The following is a 23415-nucleotide window of genomic DNA, read 5'->3' as shown; positions in this document are numbered from 1 at the left end:
CAGTTACCTCTTACAGTAATGACAGGAATAGAGGAGCAGGAGGAGATGGTAATTGAGTAGAAGTGCAAGCGAATATGTCAAAACAAAAGAGACGACGTGGAGGGAAGTGGCTGTCCAGACCTCAACATTAGAATTTGATTTGGACCAATAACAAGCATGTGTTATATTCAGTCAAATTTGATGGAATATGTGAATGCCACAATTTGACATTTCCAATAACCATGTAGACACAGAGCAACACAGCTCAAGTAAAATGTTTTAATCAATAAAGGTAGAGTGACCTTTAAAGGGTAATACAAAATGTACTTGGGATCATCTAAAACAGCATTGCCTCATTTCAAAATTGCAGATAATAAAATTACATTAGGCAGGTTTCCAGGTTTATTTCACAAAAGCAATGTCGCAAAAACAATCATTACTACATGTGTAATGGTAACGTCAGATATAGGAAACATATTATTTTGCCTAACTTTATTTACTGCGACAAATGATGATGGAAAATATGTTTTTAGAATAAATGATCATTGCCGAATCATTTTTAAGGTACGCGGGGCATGTGATGTCAACACGTAACTATGAAGCTCCACTCTACATTTCATTCTAAATACTTACTACCTGCTAAATCTATTTTTCAACGATAAAAATAACGTTTATTTGTAAGATTTGTCCTGACTTTCAAGAATGGCTGAACTGCTTCGCCTTGCTGTTCTGGTTGGCTGGATGCAAGTTTCACCATCCAATTATTTCAGCTCTACAGGAGTACAAGTTTCACCATGGCACGGAACCGTGGCGTTATGTTGGCACATGACAATGGGAGGGCTTATAGGCTATCTAATGCATAAATGGGTAATAGAAACACTTCAACCACTTCATTTTTATTCAACTCTGTATCCAGATTGTCATACCTTCATACCGACCTTATGCCATACCGGGGAAATGCGGTAATACCAGCACTGACCACAACAGGTGCTATTTAAAACCCCACTGAGCCTTTGTAATCTGAAGGTTATCAATGCTAATAAGTACATGTAAAATCCCATAGAGAATGCAAACTAAATCCTAACGAGCACATTGCCAACATTTTATGCAGTCTCTGACCAAAAGTATTTGCAGGACAGATATTCTAGCTCATAAATTTATACAAGTAACTGAAAAAGGCTACTCACAGATTGCTGCATGCACAAAACAAATATTAGACAGCAAGGCTCTTGATCCAGGAGGGGATTCTCTGCTGTTACCAAGCGAAGCTTGATTTTGGAAGAAGCTTACCACTTAGCTAGCGAGATAGCTAACTAGCTACTAAATTAGCAAACCAAATGCAAAACTAGAGAGCATTTAGCACATTTTAGACCGTTAACTTAATAGTTATAAGACTGGCAAACATTTAGTTGGGAATTCCAGTCACTTAAAAGGCTCCGGTCTCTCGTCATTGTGTGCTTGTAAACACACACCACGTGACTGGGGACTACCGGTAAGCTTCATAATGAAAAATTATATGACAGGTGAAATGAAGAAGGTGATCTTCTTTATCTCCTAAAGCATTTCACAAGTTGACTGCAGGTATTTACTTAAAAAGTAGCTACAAATATTCACTTTTTTTTTTTAAATTGGGAAGAAATCGTTTCAACACTATTGAAAAACCATCTGTGGCTATTTCCAAAAACCCCAGTATACGGTATATACGGCATACCGCCCGGCACTGTAATTTGTTTTAGGTGTGACGTCATTACGTCCAGCTGTTTGTTAAATACAAATGCACCCTAGCAGGCAATTGTCAAATCTATTTTCTACGCAAACTTTGTAAACGTCGACAAGTGCCTCAAGTTTTGAGAGAGCGTGCAATTGGCATGCTGACTGCAGGAATGTCCACCAGAGCTGTTGCCAGAGAATTGAATGTTCATTCCTCTACCATAAGCCGCCTCCGCCATTTTAGAGAATTTGGCGGTACGTCCAACAAGCCTCACAACCGCAGACCACATCTAACTACGCTAGCTCAGGACCTCAACATCCGGCTTCTTCACCTGCGGGATCGTCTGAGACCAGCCACCCGGACAGCTGATGAAACTGAGGAGTATTTCTGTCTGTAATAAAGCCCGTTTGTGGGGAAAAAATAATTCTGATTGCCTGGGCCTGGCTCCTAAGTGGGTGGGCCTATGCCCTCCCAGGCCCACCCAAGGATGCGTCCATGCCCAGTCATGTGAAATCCATAGATTGGGGCCAAAATGAATTTATTTGAATTGACTGATTTCATTATATGAACTGTAACTCAGTAAAATCGTTGCGTTAATATTTTGGGTCAGTATACATGATTCACAAATGTTAGAAGTTTATATTCAGGAAAAAGTATCATACATTTTAAAGATCTGGGAATATAGTTCCTAACTATGATACTATAATGATACTATAATATGTTAAAAGCATGCCTTCTGAATCCTTCATAACCCCATTGAGGTAATATTCATAAATCACAATGAACTAACAATTTAATTCCATACTAATATGATATTAAAATGAAATGATTAATCTCAGTTTCAATAGAACATTCAGAGTTGCAAAATTCTGGTAACCATCCCCAAAATCTCTAGATTTCAATAAATCCCGGTAGGAAGATCAACGGGAATAAGCAGGAATCCTCCAACTAGGATTTCTGGATAACCTGGACATTTTGTTACCAGAATTTTGATAATCTAATTTAGTGAAACTATTTGACAGTGTTTGAGGTTGAATGTTTCTTTGGTCTCTAATGTGTTCTTTATTTAAGCTTATATTGGAATGTTGGATTGTCTTTTCACTGTGCATTTGAAAATATAACATCTCTTCAAATTATACATTATCATGCAATAATTGAATACTAAACTGATTAATTTCCATTAAAAACAGACCATAGTAAAATATATCTGCCAACAGCATAACTCTAAACACATTTGGTAAGTGAAAAGTTGTGAAGTGTTGTTACTCTTGCAGGCAAGCCCTGTATCCATTCAAATACAGCTTCAGAACCACAAGGGTGGACTCCTTGAGAAAAGTTATCCTAACTTTCCTATACTTTCATTTACCCCCCCTCCTCCTCCTCTCCTGTCTGGCATTGCCCCCACCCTCTCTCTAATCCCCTGTGTTAACATTCTCAAGCCCCAATTTAGACAAGATGGAGATGTGCCAGGTGGAAACATCTACCTATCTTATATCATTTATCTCTAGGTGGACATAGGGGTGGGAATTGTAAAGGTTTTAAAAACTTTATTAGTTTTATGTTGTATCTCTCTTTCTTTCTCCTAGCTGCCACTCTAAAAGTGAAATTTACTGTATACTTACATTTCGAAATATACATCATTACGCCCCAGTCCCCTGTCCCCCTCACACATGCACACTCACACAGGCCCAGTGAGGCATCAGGTTTGACCTCTGACCCCTGATGAGTGGCGGTAGGGGACGGGTGATCCATCATGGCTGCTGTGGCTGTCAAATCAGCCGCTTGGCTGGAGCTGTCCATCACCGTGGCCACGGGGTGTGTGTGTTTGGGTGGGTGGGTGTGAAAGAGAGAGAGTGTGTGCGCTTGCGTGAACAGTTCTGTGGGTGTGTGTGCGTGCATGCATGCATTTTTGTATATGGTTGTGTGTATGTGGAGCACTGCTGCTTGAATGCAATTATGTCAACGTGAGTGTCAATGTTCACTCTGGGGCAGGAGAGTGGAGCTGACAGGAGAGCCAGCCACAGCTCAGCGGAGGAGGAGGAGACCAGGCCACTACGCTACAAGGCCCGTATTCATAAAGCGTAGACTAGGATGCTGACCTAGGATCAGGTCCCCCCTGTGCATATAATCTCATTCATGATTGAAAACTGATTCTAGATCAGCAATCCTACTCTGAGAAGCTTGATAGATACGGCCCAAGGACTGGGGTCTGAGAGTGACAGTATAGGTTATGGAAGAGACATTTTAATGAAGATGTTTGAATTTTTATTTAACGACTTGTATAATGATGCTTGTGTGCATGTGTTTGCGTCTCTCTGTCGGTCCATCAGAGTTGGTCATTGTGGATGAATCGGTTGCCTTCCGAATGCTTTCCATAGTAGACGTAACGGCACTTGGCGAACACACCTGGAAGTGGAAGAAGAAGAATATTAAAATGCTAGTCCAATTCAGATTTACCTGTGGATGGATTAAACCTGATGTTTATAGCCATTCTATACAGCCCGCCCGTCTAGCATCACTATTCTTTCCAGACTCACATTAAGCGTCTCCAATCCAAAATTAAATCTAGAATTGGCTTCCTATTTCGCAACAAAGCCTCCTTTGCTTAAGCTGATAAACATACCCTCGTAAAACTGACTATCCTACCGATCCTCGACTTCAGCGATGTCATTTACAAAATAGTCTCCAACACTTTACTCAGCAAATTGGATGTAGTCTATCACAGAGCCATCCGTTTTGTCACCAAAGTCCCATATACTACCCACCACTGCGACCTGTATGCTCTCGTTGGCTGGCCCTCGCTTCATATTTGGCGCCAAACCCACTGGCTCCAGGTCATTTATAAGTTTGCTAGGTAAAGCCCCGCCTTATCTCAGCTCACTGGTCACCAAAGCAACACCCACCCGTAGCACGAGCTCCAGCAGGTATATTTCACTGGTCATCCCCAAAGCCAACTCTTCGTTTGGCCGCCTTTCCTTCCAGTTCTCTGTTGCCAATGACTGGAACGAATTGCAAGAATCACTGAAGCTGGAGACTTATATCTCCCTCACTAACTTTAAGCATCAGCTGTCAGAGCAGCTTACCGATCATTGCACCTGTACACAGCCCATCTGTAAATATCCCACCCAACTACCTCATCTTCATACTGTTCTTTTTTTTCTTTCTGCTCTTTTGCACCCCAGTATCTCTACTTGCACATCATCTTCTGCACTAAATTGTAATTATTTCACCACTATGGCATATTTATTGCCTTACCTACCTAATCTTACTACATTTGCACACACTGTATATAGATTTTTGTGTTATTGATTGTACGTTTGTGTATCCCATGTGTAACTCTGTGTTGTTTGTGTCGCACTGCTTTGCTTTATCTTGGCCAGGTCGCAGTTGTAAATGAGAACTTGTTCTCAACTGGCCAACCTGGTTAAATAAAGGTGGTTGAAAAATGAACTTGAGTGTCTGCAAATTGATTTCTCTGTCTATTCCACAATGCTGTTTATTTTATATAATCTCAAATATTTGATATACATCTTCATTTAGCTATTGAAACAACAGTATACACAACTATAATATAGATATGATTATTATAATAGTTTATTATCTGTCACTATCTGTCTTATCCCATCTGTGATGTGTGTGTGTGCATGTGTGTGTGCGCGCGTATGTGTGTGTGTGGAGGATGAGTATCCTTCTCAAGTTGAGGAACAGCGGGGGAAACAGCATTTGGCCTCAGGGCGATGTCTAGACAGTAACAAGCACACAACCCTAGCCCTGCCTCCACTCCACCCATACACACAAACACGTGTGTGTGTGTGTGTGTGTGTGTGTGTGTGTGTGTGTGTGTGTGTGTGTGTGTGTGTGTGTGTGTGTGTGTGTGTGTGTGTGTGTGTGTGTGTGTTTGTTGCATTTTCATATGACTACTGATCATATGTATCATTCATTTGCTTTGTATCACAATCAATATTAACATATAGTAAAATGACCCATGGCCTTGACATAATCTTTAAATACTTAATGTTATACCAAAGATGTGTAGAGAAACATAGTACGTATGGGAGATGTTTGATGTTTGTACTTGCCCTAAACAACAAAGCTGAACTCTGACCTACTGTATGGCTCATTGATCCAATCAATGTCTGCAACAACAAAAAAGCTACAATGAAAATCCACACATTTATTATCTTATTTATCATATATCTGTTAATCTAAAGACAAGGTGAAGACTGTTTTATTCATGAAATTCAATATGGTACGAGTTAGTAGCTTTGTAAAAAACAAAATAACTACAACAAAGGAATTCATTTACCCTCTGCTATTCCTCCAAGGGTTACACTGTAAAACAAAATGGTCGACTCTGTCCATACCCTTTCCTAGCTATGATGTCACAGCGCTCAGCAGAGCACTACTTGACGAATGCGGCGGAGATGCAGCTACAGCTAGCTAGGTGTCACCGCTCGGCAAGGACAAGTGGCATTAGCGCCGTCAACGACCCTCTGACAGAAGGACCGATACATCCTCTGATATCAACACACTTCTTAAATAAACATCAAGAGCATTAGTAGAGGAGGTTGTAACAGATGGACAATAAAGTTGTATTCTATTCTGAGGGAAGGGGAGGAAAGGAGAGGAGAAGGGGGGAGTGCAGAGGAAATGAGAGGAGAGGAAATGAGAGCAGAAGAAAGGAGAGGGTAAGGATGTCAGAAACAGTTGAGGGCTGCTCAGAGCGATATAGCCAATCACTTAATCGGAGGAGACATTGTCAGGGCAGAAGAGAGACAGGGACCAGAATGGCACATAGTGACAGAAAGCAGAGATGGGGACAGAGATACTGGTGCCATATTAGTGCCAAGCATATTCCAACGCCAACCTCCATTCTAACCAAACCTGACACACCACCGCTCTCTAACTCTCTGTCTTCAAAGTAGCCCCACTAACACACACACGCACGCACGCACGCACGCACGCACGCGCGCACGCACGCACGCACGCACGCACGCACACACACACACACACACACACACACACACACACACACACACACACACACACACACACACACACACACACACACACACACACACACACACACACACACACACACACACACACACACACACACACACACACACACACACACACAAACTTGAATGGACACGGGCACACACGCACACGCGCGGAAACACACACACATACACACACAACCCCTGATGTCAGTTCAGTGCAGCAGGCAGACAGACAGTGCAGCAGTCTTCATCCCAGCAGTAGTGAATGTGTGTGTTGTGTCAGGTTGGGGAGCCGTGCAGAACACAGGCCCGGGGACAAGCTCAGTCAATCTAAATCTGGACTTTGTAGTGGAGCGGCTCTCATTCCCCTCATAGCCCAGCTACTTGAGGTGATCCAAACACTCAAGTGTGAGGAGCTGTCACCTCCGATAAAATCCCCATGCCTGCCTGCCTGCCTGCTCCCTGCCCGGTTCAGACAGTTTGCCTGGGGATACAGGTGCCACGGTGGGAGACTGGGCTCCACACCACACAACTCACATGGTCTTATAGCACTGTGATCAGAGGAGGGATGGGCCCTTCACAGCTTACCTACTGAAGGACACAGACCTTTAGATGTTACCTACACAGCCCAAGGTCTGGAGTTAGGGCTCTTCACATACCCTACATAGACCCCTTGAGAGATATAGCAAGGAGGCTAGGGCCCTTCACAGGTTACCTACTGAGATGTAGAGAGTGACAACTGACAGTTCACGAAGAAATACAAAAAAGAAATACAATGAAATACAAGAAAAGTATTTGTTTAGAATAGGGCTGGATCAAATAAATTAGTTACAAACAAATTGTGGGTCAACAGTACACAAATTGATGACTGCACAAAAACCCTGATCCAAGTTTCCCTAGCACCAATCAGAGGGCTGTGAGCTCTGATTCTCCCACAGTGCTTTAAACAGAGACATCTGGGCATGCCAGAGGAAGCCAGACAGGGGGGGGGGGAGCAGAGAAGATAGACAGATAGATAGAGAGTGATGAGAAAACAAAGAGATGGAGTCTGCTTTCCTGGCCAACGACTGGCTGCAGGGGGTGTGTGTGTGTATATGTGTGTGTGTGTGTGTGTGTGTGTGTGTGTGTGTGTGTGTGTGTGTGTGTGTGTGTGTGTGTGTGTGTGTGTGTGTGTGTGTGTGTGTGTGTGTGTGTGTGTGTGCGTGCACATGTGTTCAGTATAACCTGGCAGGCTGTGAAGTGTGATAAAGAGCAGGCTACTCTACACACCCCTAACTCCATCAGTCCCCCAACAGCTAGAATCCAACATATTATTGGAGGATGGAGAGAGAGAGAAAGAAGGTAGAGGGGGAAGAAGTCAAAGACTTACATAATTCCTTATGAGGCCTCCTCAGGCCAGTGGGAACAGTTTGATGAGCTGATACTGGTGTCATGTATATAATATCTGTGTCCCATGACTGACTGACACAGATAGGCACACATGCATGCACATGCACGCCCACACGCACAGAGAGAGAGAGAGATCCCTGAGAACAGTGAACACCCATTAAAGTGACAGATTAGATCAGTGACGTGGGAAGCTAATGTTTCCATCATGGATCCTCTGGCAGACGAACACTCAGGCCTTTGTTCTGCACAGAATGTCACGCACACCCTGCACCTTGTTGCTCTTTTATAAGGGTAGTACAGTATCTCTACTCTTCTTAAAGGGAAGTATAGTATCTCTACTGTTCTTAAAGGGAAGTACAGTATCTATATTATTTTTAAAAGGGGACTACAGTATCTATATCTTTAAAGGGGAGTACAATATATCCTTCTTTAAAGGGGAGTAAAGTATATTGTATCGCTCAAGTAATACACAACCAACAACTGCATACACAGAAATCCCTATGACACACAACAGATAACAAACCTTGAAATGAAGTTACAACTGCACATAGGAAGGAGAGGTTTAGGAAGTCAGTTAAAGGGATTGAAGAATCACTACAGCCATAAGCTAGTGAGACCTACTGCTTAACAAAGACCTCTACGTAAATCAACAAATGAATCAACAGAGAGAGAGAGAGAGAGAGAGAGAGAGAGAGAGAGAGAGAGAGAGAGACAGACAGACAGAGAGAGAGAGAGAGAGAGAGAGAGAGAGAGACAGAGAGAGAGAGAGAGAGAGAGAAAAGACAAAGGGAGAGGAAGGGAGGGAGAGAGCTGGAGTGGGTTTAATGATTGCTCCCTGCATACAATCAGCTCCTCTCTCTTCAAGGGCCATCAATATGTCAAGGAAAGACATATCCGAAGGATGTAGCTCTTAACATCAAGGTTATCTATTCTCCACCAGGCGCATCTCTCCTCTCTATCCCCTCTATTTTTCTCTCTACCTCTCCTCTTCTCCTCTTCCGCCCTCCTCTTTTTCTCTCCTCTACTCCCATCTCCTCTCTTTCTCTCCCTTCCCCTTTCTCTCTCACGCTATCCCTCCGGCCAACCAACCAACGTTTTCATCAGTGCCACAATCCATCAGGGGTAATAATGCTGTGGAGAAAAAAATCAATTAACAATGCAATTAAACTTTCCGTATTATCTCAAAGGGCTGAGATAATATGGAAGGGAGAAGACAAAGGGTCTGGAGGCAGGCATCCATAAGGCTGTGTGAGAGAATGAGTTATGGGGCTTGGGCACGGCCTCGTATGAGCCTGGCCTATTATAGTGGACACTATCCATCTCCCGCTGTCCGTTTATCAGGCCAGCACAACATCATGTGATTGAGTCACTACTTTGGCAGACTATATGTGGATATCCAGTGCCTTTGGAAAGTATTCAGACCGTTTCACTTTTTCCACATTTTGTTACATTACAGCCTTATCCTAAAATGGATGAAATTGTTGTTTTTCCTTATCAAAGTACACACAATAGCCCATAATGACAAACAAAAACAGGTTTTTAGAAATGTTTGCAAATGTATTAAAAAAAGATATATAATAATATTACATTTACATAAGCATTCAGACTCAGTACTTTGTTGAAGCACCTTTGACAGTGATTACAGTCTCGAGTCTTCTTGGGTATGACGCTACAAGCTTGGCACACCTGTATTTGGGGAGTTTCTCCCATTTTTCTCTGCAGATCCACTCAAGCTCAGTCAGGTTGGATGGGGAGCGTTGCTGCATAGCTATTTTCAGGTCTCTCCAGAGATGATCGATGTTCGATCAAAGCCACTCCTGCTTTGTCTTGGCTGTGTGCTTAGGGTCGTTGTCCTGTTGGAAGGTGAACATTCGTCCCAGTCTGAGGTCCTGAGCGCTCTGGAGCAGGTTTTCATCAAGGATATCTCTGCACTTTGCTTCGTTCATCTTAGCCTCGATCCTGACTAGTCTCCCAGTCCCTGCCGCTGAAAAATATCCCCACAGCATGATGCTGCCTCCACCATGCTTCACCGTAGCGATGGTATTGGCCAGGTGATGAGCGGTGCCTGGTTTCCTCCTGATGTAACGCTTGTCATTAAGGCCAAAGGGTTCAATCTTGGTTTCATCAGACCAGAGAATCTTGTTTCTCATGGTCTGAGAGTCTTTAGGTGCCTTTTGGAAAACTCCAAGCAGGCTGTCATGTGCCTTTTACTGAGGAGTGGAGCCACTCTACCATAAAGGTCTGATTGGTGGAGTGCTGCAGAGATGGTTGTCCTTCTGGAGGGTTCTCCCATCTCCACAGAGGGACTCTGGAGCTCTGCCAGAGTCACCATCGGGTTGTTGGTCACCTCCCTGCCCAAGGCCCTTCTCCCCCGATTGCTCAGTTTGGCCGAGCAGCCAGCTCTAGGAAGAGTCTTGGTGGTTACAAACTTCTTCCATTTAAGAATGATGGAGGCCTCTGTGTTCTTGGGGACCTTCAATGCTGCAGAAATGTTTTGGTACCCTTCCCCAGATCTGTGCCTCGACACAATCCTGTCTTGGAACTCCACGGACAATTCTTTCAACCTCATGGCTTGGTTTTTGCTCTGACATGCAGTGTCAACTGTGGGACCTTATAGAGACAGATGTGTGCCTTTCCAAATCATGTCCAATCAATTGAATTTACCACAAGTGGACTCCAATCAAGTTGTAGAAACATCTCAAGGATGATCAATGGAAACAGGATGCACCTGAGCTCAATTACGAGTCTCATAGTAAAGAGTTTGATACTTATGTAAATAAGTTAATTCAGTTTTTTTTTTTTATACATTTGCAAACTTTCCTAAAAACCTTTTTTTCGCTTTGTCATTATGGGGTATTATGTGTAGATTGATGAGATTTGTATTTATTTAATCAATTTTAGGATAAGGCTGTAACGTAACAAAATGTGGAAAAAGTCAAGGGGTCTGAATACTTTCCGAATGCACTGTATACTGAAAAACAATACAAACGTAACATGCTACAATTTCAAAGATTTTACTGAATTACAGTTCATAGAAGGAAATCAGTCAATTGAAATAAATTCCTTAGGCCCTAATCTATGTATTTCACATGACTAACTTAGCCTGGGAGGGCTAAGGCCCAGCCACTGGGGTGCCAGGACCAGCCAATCAGAATGAGTTTCCCCCCCTCACAAACACACATTACGGGTTGTATGAATCAAGCATCTCAGAGTAGGAGTGCTTCATTTTAAGATTAGCTTTGCCATTCAGGTCACAATAAATATGATTATATGGACAGGGGTAACCTGATCCTAGACCAGTACTCTTACTCTGAGCCACTTGATACATACGGCCCCAAATGGACAGCTAGCCACATTGTGGCACATAAATAAATAATAATGATGAGGATATGTGATGTAAATATGATCGGTGTGTGTTGGTGGTACAGTAGATCTCTGATTATCTGTATATCCATTATGACAACAGTTGCTAGGTATGCAAGCATGAAAAACCATTTTAAAAGGAAGAACATTAAAAAGTAGCCGCTATGAAAAGGGAAAACGAGAAATGGGGTTGAAAGGAAGAGAAGAGTAAAAGTCATATTTACTAGGTGATTACTTGGTGTACTTTACTACCTGTAAAGCAATACTGTGTCTGGACCTCTGCCGACGGAGGTATTTCTGAAGCGAAAAGCTTAGCTAATAAGTATCCCTCACTCTCTACAGAGAATACATATCCACAAAACAGCTGGAGAGAGAGAGAGAGATAGGCTGGAACTTATTAAACGTAGACCCTGGATTATGTCAGCTATTAAATCAAACGAGAGAAGGACCTCTGTGTGTGTATGTGTGTGTGTGTGTGCGTGCGTGAGAATTGGGCCGCAGATCAACAGGTCAGATCCCATGTGCTGTCTAGTGTGTTGTCAGGTTTGAGCCCCAAGCAAACCACAAACTACTGACGACTCCTGACAAACACACGTGTTGGAATCTCAGGCATAGCCCGGGTAAGACTACAGATCTACTTATGATCAAAGCCATCTGTTGATGTTGTTGTTAGGGACAAGGAGATGAGCGGCTGACTTTGAATAGACCATTATGAATAGGGAGTATTATACTGTATAGTCCTTAGAGTTGCCAGGTGAAATGGAATAAACCTTGAAACCATTGTCATAAATATATATTTTACCTAACAATATACAAGACCTACAGTAGATCATCATGATGAAAGAGTAATAAAGAATATAACTAACTTATGTAATTCTGTGTTCAACCCTGCCTATTAGCCCAGTGCATCTTAACAAAGAAGGTGGCATCCAACTCTCAGCAGGCCTCAGAGGGAAAGCCCAGAGAATAACTTACACACTTAAATTTGTCCTTTTCCAATAAAAAAATATTTAGTCCATTAAACATAAATACCTGTCATTATGATGCATGCCCTGGAATCAGGCCTCCCTATTCCCCCTCCTCCTTCTCCCTGTTTACTGCAGCGGCTGCATGTTCTCAACTTTGGTGTATTGATTAAACTTTTAAATGGCTGCCATATAACCCAGGGAGGTACATCAGGAAGATTAATTTGCATCAATGTTCATCTGTAATTCATTAGCCATTTACACTCCCCACATCCACACGGCCTATCAGGGAAATGCACCCCATTTTTCACCCAGGCAGAGGCAGAGGCTGGGGAGCAGGGAGGGAGAGAGGGAGGAGGAGGGAAGGAGAGGGAGAGGGAGAGAGGGAGTGAGAAAGGGAGGTAGGGGGAACGAGAAGGAGAGAGGGAGTGAGATAGAGAGGGAGGGGTAAGGAGAGGGAGAGAGGGAGTGAGAGAGGGAGGGGGAAGGAGAGGGAGAGAGGGAGTGAGAGAGGGAGGGGGAAGGAGAGGGAGAGAGGGAGTGAGAGAGGGAGGGAGGGGGAAAGGGGGAATACACTGCATACAAATCAGACAGAGAAGAAATTCTTGAGTCCTACAAGACACCACAAGGCATACTACTATTACAAATAAAATATGTATTATTATGATTATGTATTAGCATAGTTAAACATCATTTGTGACATAATACCCTGACTCTAATAACACATATTTTGTGTCATACTGTCAATTAGGCTAGATCTTTTTTTTGTCACAAGCCAAATGCTATCCTTGAACTACATCCAGATTATCTATGAATTGCTAAATTGATTCAGATTTGCATCCCCTCCTTAGCTAACAAGACTTCCCATTGACAGGGCTGTCCATCACGCTGGAACAAGACGATATGCAGAACTCAGTACTTCCCCCATTGACATTGAGTAGCGTTGTAATATCAACCTTTCCAAACATTGCTCCAACGTTAGTCTGACATATACTGTAAGGCTACTCTCTGTCTGTGGTTAGCATGTCAGACTATTCAAACATCATCGTCCTCAGGCATATGAGAATATAATATCATTTCTCATTCTAATTCTTTTGAAATTGTCGTCACACACAGAAGTAATTCACTGTCCGTTTGTTTTGACTTTATTGTCAGATTTGGACTTTTATTCATACTGCAAATTATATTTATTGGGGTAAAAAGGTGTCCAAGACGGAGACAAAGGAGGGACAGAGACATATTTAAGAGCCGTGTGCACAACTCAGATAAAAATGTGCATAGGAGGCGAAAACAAGATGGAAAAAAGTGGAGGGAAAGGGAAAGAAAGAGAGAAAGAACAGCGGTCACTGGAAAGGAGAGGTGTTGAGGGATTTGCTGTTGCTGTGGCTGGATGGGTTGTCAGGAGAAGGTTGCCAGGTCATGACTCAAAAGGCCAGATCAATAGCTGGTTGATGTTACCACATGAATCTCCTTACTGGGCCAAAACACAACACACATCTATTTACTCATAGACTTAATGGACTCACAGACCCACTTCAGTACTTAGACTCACAGACACAGTGGTGTAGTAGGAAACACAAGTCTCTGACCAAATGAAAATAATAAAGTTGTTTCCATTATGAATGTAGAGGCTTAGTTATCATGATGAGTTGTGATGAGTTTTTCATGATTATGTGGTTTAGCTCTAGTTATGATACATTATAGTGCACTTAAAACAAATAGTTTTTCAGATACAGTATATCTATCTAATAAGGTTAGCTATAGTAACCTTGGGGAGTTATGACCGCAGTACTGTCAGCTCACTGAATGACCAGAATCAAACATTGTAAACTCAGAGTGACATTCTTCATTGATGTCTGAATTAGGACTACGCCACTGATAAAGGCCTATCACTCTTTGTACTCCCCAACTTATAAGGACGAGGAGGAAATTGAATTCCGGCGGTCATACATTTTGACTGGAGAAAAGATTACAGTCGGGACAACGGGGGGGGCCTAATGACAAAAATAAAACAGTGAAATTAATTCCAATGACATTTATTGTAAATAGAGCAGAGAGAGAGGGAGAGTACACGATGCACAGTAGCTCTGGAGGCTGTAGATAAGAGAGGAGTCGTTTGAGGCGCAGGGGGACTCATGCAGTTTACAAAGACGTAATCCCCTTGGAACTAAAGTACTCCATCCTCTGGGTCTACAGCATACAGTAGGCTACAGCAGGGGACGTAAAACATCACTATAGGCACACAACAAGTATTTTACATGTGGATATTGAAAATATTCATATCGTAACAGCGCGATTATCAGAAGTGGGTGTTACAGTGAGTTATTGAAAAGGTAAGCCTATGTAGGTACAAGTATTAAGATGTACTGTTGATATTGAAAATACTCGATTATCACTATCAAAAGTAGTTATTACCAGGGGTGTCATTCACCCCAAAATTCTGAGCTGGCACAAAGTACGTGAGGATGACTGGGTGTGGTCCAGAGGGGGGGGCTATTCCCCCTGTCCGTAAGTTGAAGAATTTTGCATTTTTCAAACAACTACAGTACCAGTCAAAAGTTTGGACACACCTACTCATTCAAGGGCTTTTCTTAATTTTTACTATTTTCTACATTGTAGAATAATAGTGAAGACATTCAAACTATGAAATAACACATATGGAATCATATAGTAACCATAAAAATGTTAAACAAATCAAAATGTTATTCTTCAAAGTAACCACCCTTTGTCTTGATGAAAGCTTTGCACACTCTTGCCATTCTCTCAACCAGCTTCACGAGGTAGTCACCTGAAATGCTTTTCCAACAGTCTTGAAGGAGTTCCCACATATGCTGAGCTCCTGTTGGCTGCTTTTCCTTCACTCTGCTGTCCAACTCATCCCAAACTATCTCAATTGGGTTGAGGTCGGGTGATTATGGAGGCACTCTCCTTCTTGGTCAAATAGCCCTTGCACAGCCTGGAGGTGTGTTGGGGTCATTGTCCTGTTGAAAAACAAATGATAGTCCCACTAAGCGCAAACCAGATGCAGAATGCTGTGGTAGCCATGCTGGTTAAGTGTGCGTTGAATTCAAAATAAATCACAGACAGTGTCACCGGCAAAGCACCGCCACACCATCACACCTCCTTCTCCTTGCTTCATGGTGGGAACCACACATGCAGAGATCATCCGTTCACCTACTCTGCGTCTCACAAAGACACGGCGGTTGGAACTAAAAAGCTCACATTTGGACTCATCAGACCAAAGGACAGATTTCCACTGGTCTAATGTCCATTGCTCGTGTTTCTTGGCCCAAGCAAGTCTCTTCTCCTTATTGATGTCCTTTATTAGTGGTTTCTTTGCAGCAGTTCGACCATGAAGGCCTGATTCACTGAGTCTTTTCTGAACAGTTGATGTTGAGATGTTTCTGTTACTCTGTGAAGCATTTATTTGGGCTGCAATTTCTGAGGCTGGTAACTCTAATGAACTTCTCCTCTGCAGCAGAGGTAACTCTGGGTCTTCCTTTCCTGTGGCGGTCCTCATGAGACCCAGTTTCTTCATAGCGCTTGATGTTTTTTGCGACTGCACTGAAATTTTCCAGATTGACTGACCTTCATGTCTTAAAGTAATGATGGACTGTCATTTCTCTTTGCTTATTTGAGCTGGACTTTGTCTTTTACCAAATAGGGCTATCTTCTTTACACCAACCCTACCTCGTCACAACACAACTGATTGGCTCAAACGCATTAAGAAGGAAAGAAATTCCACAAATTAACATTTAACAAGGCACACCTGTTAATTGAAATGCATTCCAGCTGACTACCTCATGAAGGTGGTTGAGAGAATGCCAAGAGTGTGCAAAGCTGTCATCAAGGCAAAGGGTGGATACAAAGTATATTGAAAGCAGGTTCTTCCACATATGTTCCTGAGTTAATTAAACAAGTAACACCCCATCATGCTTAGGGTTATGTACAAAAATGCTGGGTAGGCCAATAATATGGCCACCATGGCTATGCTCCCATAGGAGAACAATGCCCCCATCCACAGGGCACGAGTGGACACTGAATGGTTTGATGAGCATGAACACGATGAAAGCCATATGCCATGGCCGTCTCAGTCACCAGATCTCAACCAATGGAACATTTCTGGGAGATTCTGGAGCGGCTCCAGAGACAGCGTTTTAAAACACCATCAACAAAACACCAAATGATGGAATTTCTCATGGGAATGACACCTCTGGCTATTACCGTAATAGTTATTGAAAAGGTAAGGTTATCTCTATTCTTGAAAGCACATGAAAACAGTGAGGAGAGTCCTAGTCATAGGCACTAATGTTCTCATGGTAACATGACTACTTATCACCAGATGCAACACGGTTAGGGTGGTGGTGTGTTTGACACTGATTGATAGAATTATTCATTACCCCCCACATTTCTAATTAAAATACAAAAAATAAACAGATAAAGTGGATCAAACCTCTGTAACCAACAACATTTGAAAACTGCAATTAGCAATTTGGCTGCTTTTGCTAATCGACCCGTTAATAAGAACGGTCGGTCGGTCGGCGAGTCACTCACTTCCAGTTTAATCACTAGAACAGGATTCAATAACAAAGGAGCCGTATATTAATCACCAGAGAGTGATGACTTTACTCTCATCGCTTTGACATTGGAGGAGGGGATGATTGGACGAATTAATGTATCTGAACACATTAAATAACAATTATCAGGCAAAACAGCATGAAAGAGAGTGGGTAATGAAGCTCATTGTCAGGTCAATAATTACCACATAAACTCTTCTAAGAGGAGAGGGTAGTACGCGCTAGAAGGCCATGCTGGAAATAAAAAAAAATGGCAATATCGCCAAAAGTAACGGGCAAGTACTGTATATGGGCTATTTGTTCTTAATTTCGTGTTAAAGTTAGGGGTAAGGTTATGTGATATTTAAGGTGAGTTGTAGTGGTTAGTTAATAGCATTTGTGATTAGAAAGCACAGTGTTTCTGTCCATTCTAGCATGGCCCAATAGTGACAACTAAGAGGCTTCCAGCAGGAAGCAAAAACGGTATAATTGAAGTAAACAAAATGACTGTAAGACATATAACCAACAAATGTGACCTTTTGTATACTGAAACAAGGTCAGCTACTATATGTCATGTTAATTCTAAACTGAATGATGAGGACTGTATGATGGACTTCATGCATCAATGGGCAAAATGGCACCACAGTACCTGTCATTCAGCATTTCCATCAAATCAAAGATGGCTGCCAAACATGGCCAGAAGAGCAAATGCCACAGGTGCTGTTCACAAAAAGGGTGACCAATTAACCCTTCGCTAAGCCCCGCCCCGCCCCTCTTGGTTAAATTAAACACAGACTACCCCTTGCTAATCAGGAAACTCTTGGGTATGTTGTCGTGGACTGTCAATACAATTGCTTCACAGGAACCTGGTAAAATTATGCTTGTGGTGTGGCAAGCCACTCTGAATGAACTGTTGGCATGCAGTTAAAGCTACTAAGCATTTTTGGTGCCAACTGCCCTCGAATCGTATCCTGATGTCGACAGCAGATAGCCATGTTATGAATACAACTCCTAACTTAGCTAGCTAACACATTTTGAGAAAACAAGTTATATTAAGTGGCTAGCTGGCTAGCTAGCGTTAGCAATGTTTGGTGGTCAATGAAACTGAGAGCTAGCTAACCAGCTGAGATACCAAACAATGTCCGAAGTGTCGGACTTGATGACAGTTGAGTTCCATTGGAGCGCTGCGATTGGTTACCCAATTGGGTCAATTGTCACAGAGAGAAAATATGCAACTGTGCAAATGTGATAATGACTACTAAAATTCATGAAATGTTGTGTTAACAATATAAAATAGTTATCATTACTGTTTTTATACTGAGACCTTTAAAAAAACTACCACTTGGGTCATTCGACAACTTCAAAAGACAAAACAACCCGAATTTCAATAAACACTTTGAATTAACATCATACGTGATCAGTGAACCATCTTTCAAAGCCCTGCCTTCTCTCTGACCTCCCTCTCATACCCCTGTCTGTCAGCCGGTTCAGTTCCTCCTACAACCACATCTCTCTCTCTGCTGGCCAGACATGAATTAGCAGTTGACCGCTGCTGTCCTGAACCCTCTCTTAAACAAACCGCCTGGCCACCTCCACAGTGACACATATCAATAGTAATCTGACGTGTGGCAGGCGCTGGAAACAACAGTCCCCTTCGGACACATCGAGCCCTGGACCCCCGACTGGCAGCACCTGCCTCACCGATGGGGACGTAAGGGGCCATGCGTCAGTCAGCTCCTTCTCTTCATACTCTCCCCTGGCCCTCCAGACACCCAGCACAACACTTATTACTCCACTTCCTGGTGCTGCTAAGTGACTGGCCTGTCTGTGCCACTGTTGCCACGGCTACCACCCTGGGAGCCTATCCTTATTATCCTCATTTCAGCTGTGATCATGATGCCTGGTAGGCAGCTCTCTACCTGGGGCTCCCGTTACATCCTGGCTGGCTCGCCAAACACTGATCCGACATGACATGGTGACAGAAAACAGGGGAGAGGGGGATAAAGGAGGATGGAGGGGACTGAAAATAAAAGAACAAGGGATGAGGAAGAAAGAGAGAGGGAAGGTTGGCACAGAAAACAGGGGAGAGGGGGATGGAAATAAAATAAGGAATGTGGAAGAAAGAGATAGAGGGAGGAAAAGGTAGGTTGAGGTTGGCCAGCCAGGGCCCTCGTGGCGCAGGGTGTGCCCATCAACATGGGTGAGTGTTAGCCGAGAGCAGCGTGTCACAATGATGGAGGGCTTGGATCACTCACATCATGCCTTCATCTGACTGGAAGAGATCAATCTCCAGGCCTAATACAAAAGGACATGGTAAAATATATTTCTCCGTCTCTCTTTTTCTCCCCCCTTTCTCTTGTGTCAGTTTAACTGGTGAGTAACTCTCTTTGTCAGGCATCACGCTGACCACTCTCTCATTTTCACCTCTCATTTCCTCTGTTCCTTGTATTCATGTTTGACCATGGTGGTAGGGATGGATTATGCACTTACAGCTGTATGCTATTTAGCACATTGTGTCTATGTTGTTGTATTTTGTATGAGAACATCACATTTGATGACTTATTCAAGGGCAAAATATTACAATAATAAACATATGATGTGTTTATAGAGCAGAAATGTTCTTTGAACTAGAAATCCTTTGCTGAAAACCTTTCACAAAAGCTATTGCTAATGTTTCTAGGTGGCAGAAGCTAGCTAATATACTTTGAGTAGAAACAAAGTGATGTTGCATGCTGTCTGGAATTGAAGGGGAACCGCACTATGACAGGGATCCTACAGAATGAAAACAGATGATGCCGCTCCAGCCAATGGCTGTGGAAGGAGAGGGAATAATAGGGTTGTGATGGTAATGTGGATCTCCTCCCCCTGGCCTCCCGTACCCCAGATAACTTGACTGTAACCCTACTCCTCTTGATTAACATGACATATCTCTCCTCCGTATGCAGGGAGGAGAGGGATGGAGGGATGGATGGTTAACTGTCTATGTGTCCCTCCCTGTGAAGAATGACTCCTCCTTCTCTCCTCTTCTGCCTTACTCCTCTCTCTCTCTCTCTCTCTTAAATTCTGTCTTACCTCACTCTCTCCCGCATCTCACCCCCTCTCATTCGCTCTCTCCTTATCTCCCCCCTCCCTCTCTCCCTACCCCTGACATCCTCGGACTGTCCTCAGCCCCCTGCACATCCTCTGACAGGTAGAATAATAACTCTCGTTCATCACTGCCCACCAAAAGTCCAATAACCTAAATCTTCACTTGCCACACACCCCGGGACTCAATTACTTTATTGACATGCAATCTTCATAAGAGGAGAAATATTGAGCATGTAAGGTCAGGTGGTTATGAAGACATATTATCATATTATCTGCATGAAGGTTGTAGGGCTAGGACCTGACAAAGCTAATTATAATGGTACATGTTTCAGAGCTCACAGGGTATTATCTGCTTGGCTGCACCAGCAAGCACCAGCTGAGGTATGGAGAGGATGGAGGGGTTGAGGAGGATGAGATTTCATACCTTAATAGGAGCTGGATGTCAGCTCAGGGTATGGGAATTAATGAAGTTAAATATTATCGAGCGCACATCACAACGCTAATACCTTTGATCGGTTCATTTGTACCCTGTGGGGGCTTGGAAACTGCTTAGCCAAAACGGCTAATAGTAACAAAAAAACAACAACTGTAGAACAACACAATTGATGATCTCCTGTATCAGAGAGAAAAACATCTAAAATTAGATAAAAACAAACGCTAGGGCGTTGCCTCTAAGCACTGCTTAAAGTTCAGTGGATATCAGCTGTTGTTTGTATATCAGTGGCTTGAGAAGTTCCTGGGCCAAGATGTCATAGTGGGTTAGCAATTGTGTGAGGCACGAAAGGAAGGGCCCGAGGTTCTGTTATCTCTCTCAAGGTTATCTTCATATCCTTCTTTCCTCTGCTCAGACCCACCATTAGGATCTAGAGCCTGCCTGCTACAGTACCAACATACTTCATAGCGCTCTCTGAAAACAACAATATAATATACAACTTTCTTCTGTGGAGGATGTCTTCTAAAAACACCCTTAAAGTAAATAGTTTTTTTTTTTTATCCTATACCTAGTGTAAATCTAGGACTTTTTAAAATGTTAATCTACACTATGTTCTAGTGTAAGTCTATACGAAAAATAATTTGGTGATCATATTTTTTAAAGAGTCGACACAAGTGCCAAAACGCATTAAAAACACATGCTAGGCCAGCCCAGCCCAGAGTCATATCCCGAAGTCATCTCCATCTCAGGGTCACACGGCGTGAACAAAAGACCACCACACCGCGAGACATGCTACGCATGTTCACTCCAATTCATCTAATTTCCTGCCATTTTCCTCTTTCCACCCCCATCCGATTACCCCTGAATCAGGGTTTCCCCTGGCGCCCTCAGACGATGCCTAAATGCTAGATCAGAGTAGCTAGAGGAGGTACAATTGATCCTATAGCTCATGGGGTTTGCAAGTTAGCACTGGTTTAATGGTGTCAAGTGGAGATAGGTTTTTTGGTCTTTCTCAGGAGGCAACCCCCTGTGAAAAGTATCCAGGCCTTCAGAAGTACTCATATCATTCCATACTTAAGTCCCTAACACCCCTAAAGTCATTATTATTTTCCTGGCTTTCATTCAGTATTTGTTTTAGCAGTTACTGGTTAACATTGCTGGTAGCTTAAATCCTCACACAGTGATTTCCAAGCCATCTTAAAATGTGGCCGTTTTTACTGCTGTAGATAATGAGATAATGAGGTTAAAAAGTGGTGAAATGCTCCTTTAAATACAGATATCGTCTACCAGTTAATATATAATCAAGGTCAATCAGAAGGTTTGGTTTTGAAAAGGCATTGTAAAGGCATTGTAAAAAGGCATTGTAAAGGGGGAAATTGGAAAAGCAGTCATTAGAAATCCCAGCAATCTGGAATAAATTCAATAATCTGACCTAAATGACTCAGACGTCAACCCAATCCTATCGCAGTGACACAACATGTCAGAAACAATCTACCAATCAAAATATGACAGTAAAATAACTTGTCTGCTCATATTAAAGTGACAGTGAAACCTGTTCCGTTCGTTTATACCCATTACGTCAGCGAATCATTGTGACAGATTAAAAGGTTTACCGTTCAACTGGCCTCGCTCGCTCTTCGTTGTGGTGAAGCAGGAATGTTGATATTGGTGAGCATTATAAAATACTTGCTACTTCCTCCTGTAACTCAAGCTACCTATTCTAATCCAAGACATATAATAAAATGCCAAAGTCCTTTCAATGAAATAGGCTCTGATCCTCATAACCCATAACCAGTCGACCTCAAGTACTTCATTTTGACCGGGCCGACCTCCTTAAACATTGACATTGGGCACGTGTGCTTGGTTAGTCAAATAGGACACCCCTTTGATTTGTTAAGTAGGGGAGCCAAGCACAAATAGAGGCGAAGATATTTAGCATTTTTAGATGATGGACCACCTCTCTTTCCAAGGCAACGGGTCCCAACGAGCGTTTCACGTCGCCCCTGATTCAATGAATAATCCACATGGCAGTTAATGTGAGCTATGCTGATACTCCCACCATAGTTTGTGTTCAGACATCACAGCTTAGTGTCTGCTGATTGTATATTGAAGCCAAGCCAGTTGACAATAAATCACTGGATTCACCAGCCAGAGAGAAAAACTGTTTAGACAACGGCCCAATGGAGCTCGCTGTAATTGACAGATGAGTTGAGCTCCTTCCACCACATTAGCTCTGGAGCACTGAGACTGAGCTGGGAATGGCAGTGAGTGTGTGTGTGTTTCTGCATGTGTGTGTGTGTCTATTCTGTCTTTAAATGAAGGTGTTGTGGCTGATGTGTCACTTATAAATGTACTCCTGCTCTTAACAACAAGCCTCTATAATCATTCTTTCATGTACAGTAGCTGTGTAGCTACTAGATTAACAATGCTCCCTCCCTCCCTCTCTCAAAGCTCTGATTGTTATACTGCATGCCTGATGACGTTTATGAGTGAGCATGACAAAAATGCATGGTGATGTCCTTTATCCATTGGGGTAAGAGAAACCACCAAATTATGATTAACTGACATGAATTCTTTTCATCTTGTGTTTAGTGAGTGTGATTGACAAGTAGTACTACATTAATCTAGACTTACAGAAGGTAACTCTGAATGAATTCACAGTTCATTCAAACAAAATCAGGCTCCAAAAATAAAATTAGAGTTAAACACTTCAAACTCACAAACTCATGGCTGTTCACTTAGCATGTTTTATGTGATAAACAACTCTACATAAACATGAATTGCTAATGACCTAGCTGTATGATGACGTTAATAATGCCAGCAGAGTTCACTGGTCTCTGATCCCTCTCTCCCTCCAGTGTGACAGGTGACCTAGCATCTGCTAACACATTAGAAACTCTTCATCTTCTTCCTGATGGGTAAAAAGGCC

General features: G+C 42.7%; 1 protein-coding gene across 1 annotated transcript in view; it reads right to left on the bottom strand.

The window, feature by feature from the left end:
• Positions 1-244: 244 nt before the first annotated feature.
• LOC123743785 (leucine-rich melanocyte differentiation-associated protein) overlaps positions 245-23415 on the bottom strand; it is a 394708-nt gene continuing 371537 nt past the window's right edge. Inside the window, exon 7 of the mRNA XM_045722180.1 lies at positions 245-4096. Within this exon, the coding sequence (XP_045578136.1) occupies positions 4017-4096 (80 nt within the window). The 3' untranslated portion in view covers positions 245-4016. The remainder of the gene's footprint in view (positions 4097-23415) is intronic.

This window comes from Salmo salar, chromosome ssa01, assembly GCF_905237065.1.
Source record: "Salmo salar chromosome ssa01, Ssal_v3.1, whole genome shotgun sequence".
NCBI lineage: Eukaryota > Metazoa > Chordata > Actinopteri > Salmoniformes > Salmonidae > Salmo > Salmo salar.
This window is presented reverse-complemented; position numbering and strand designations above follow the sequence as displayed.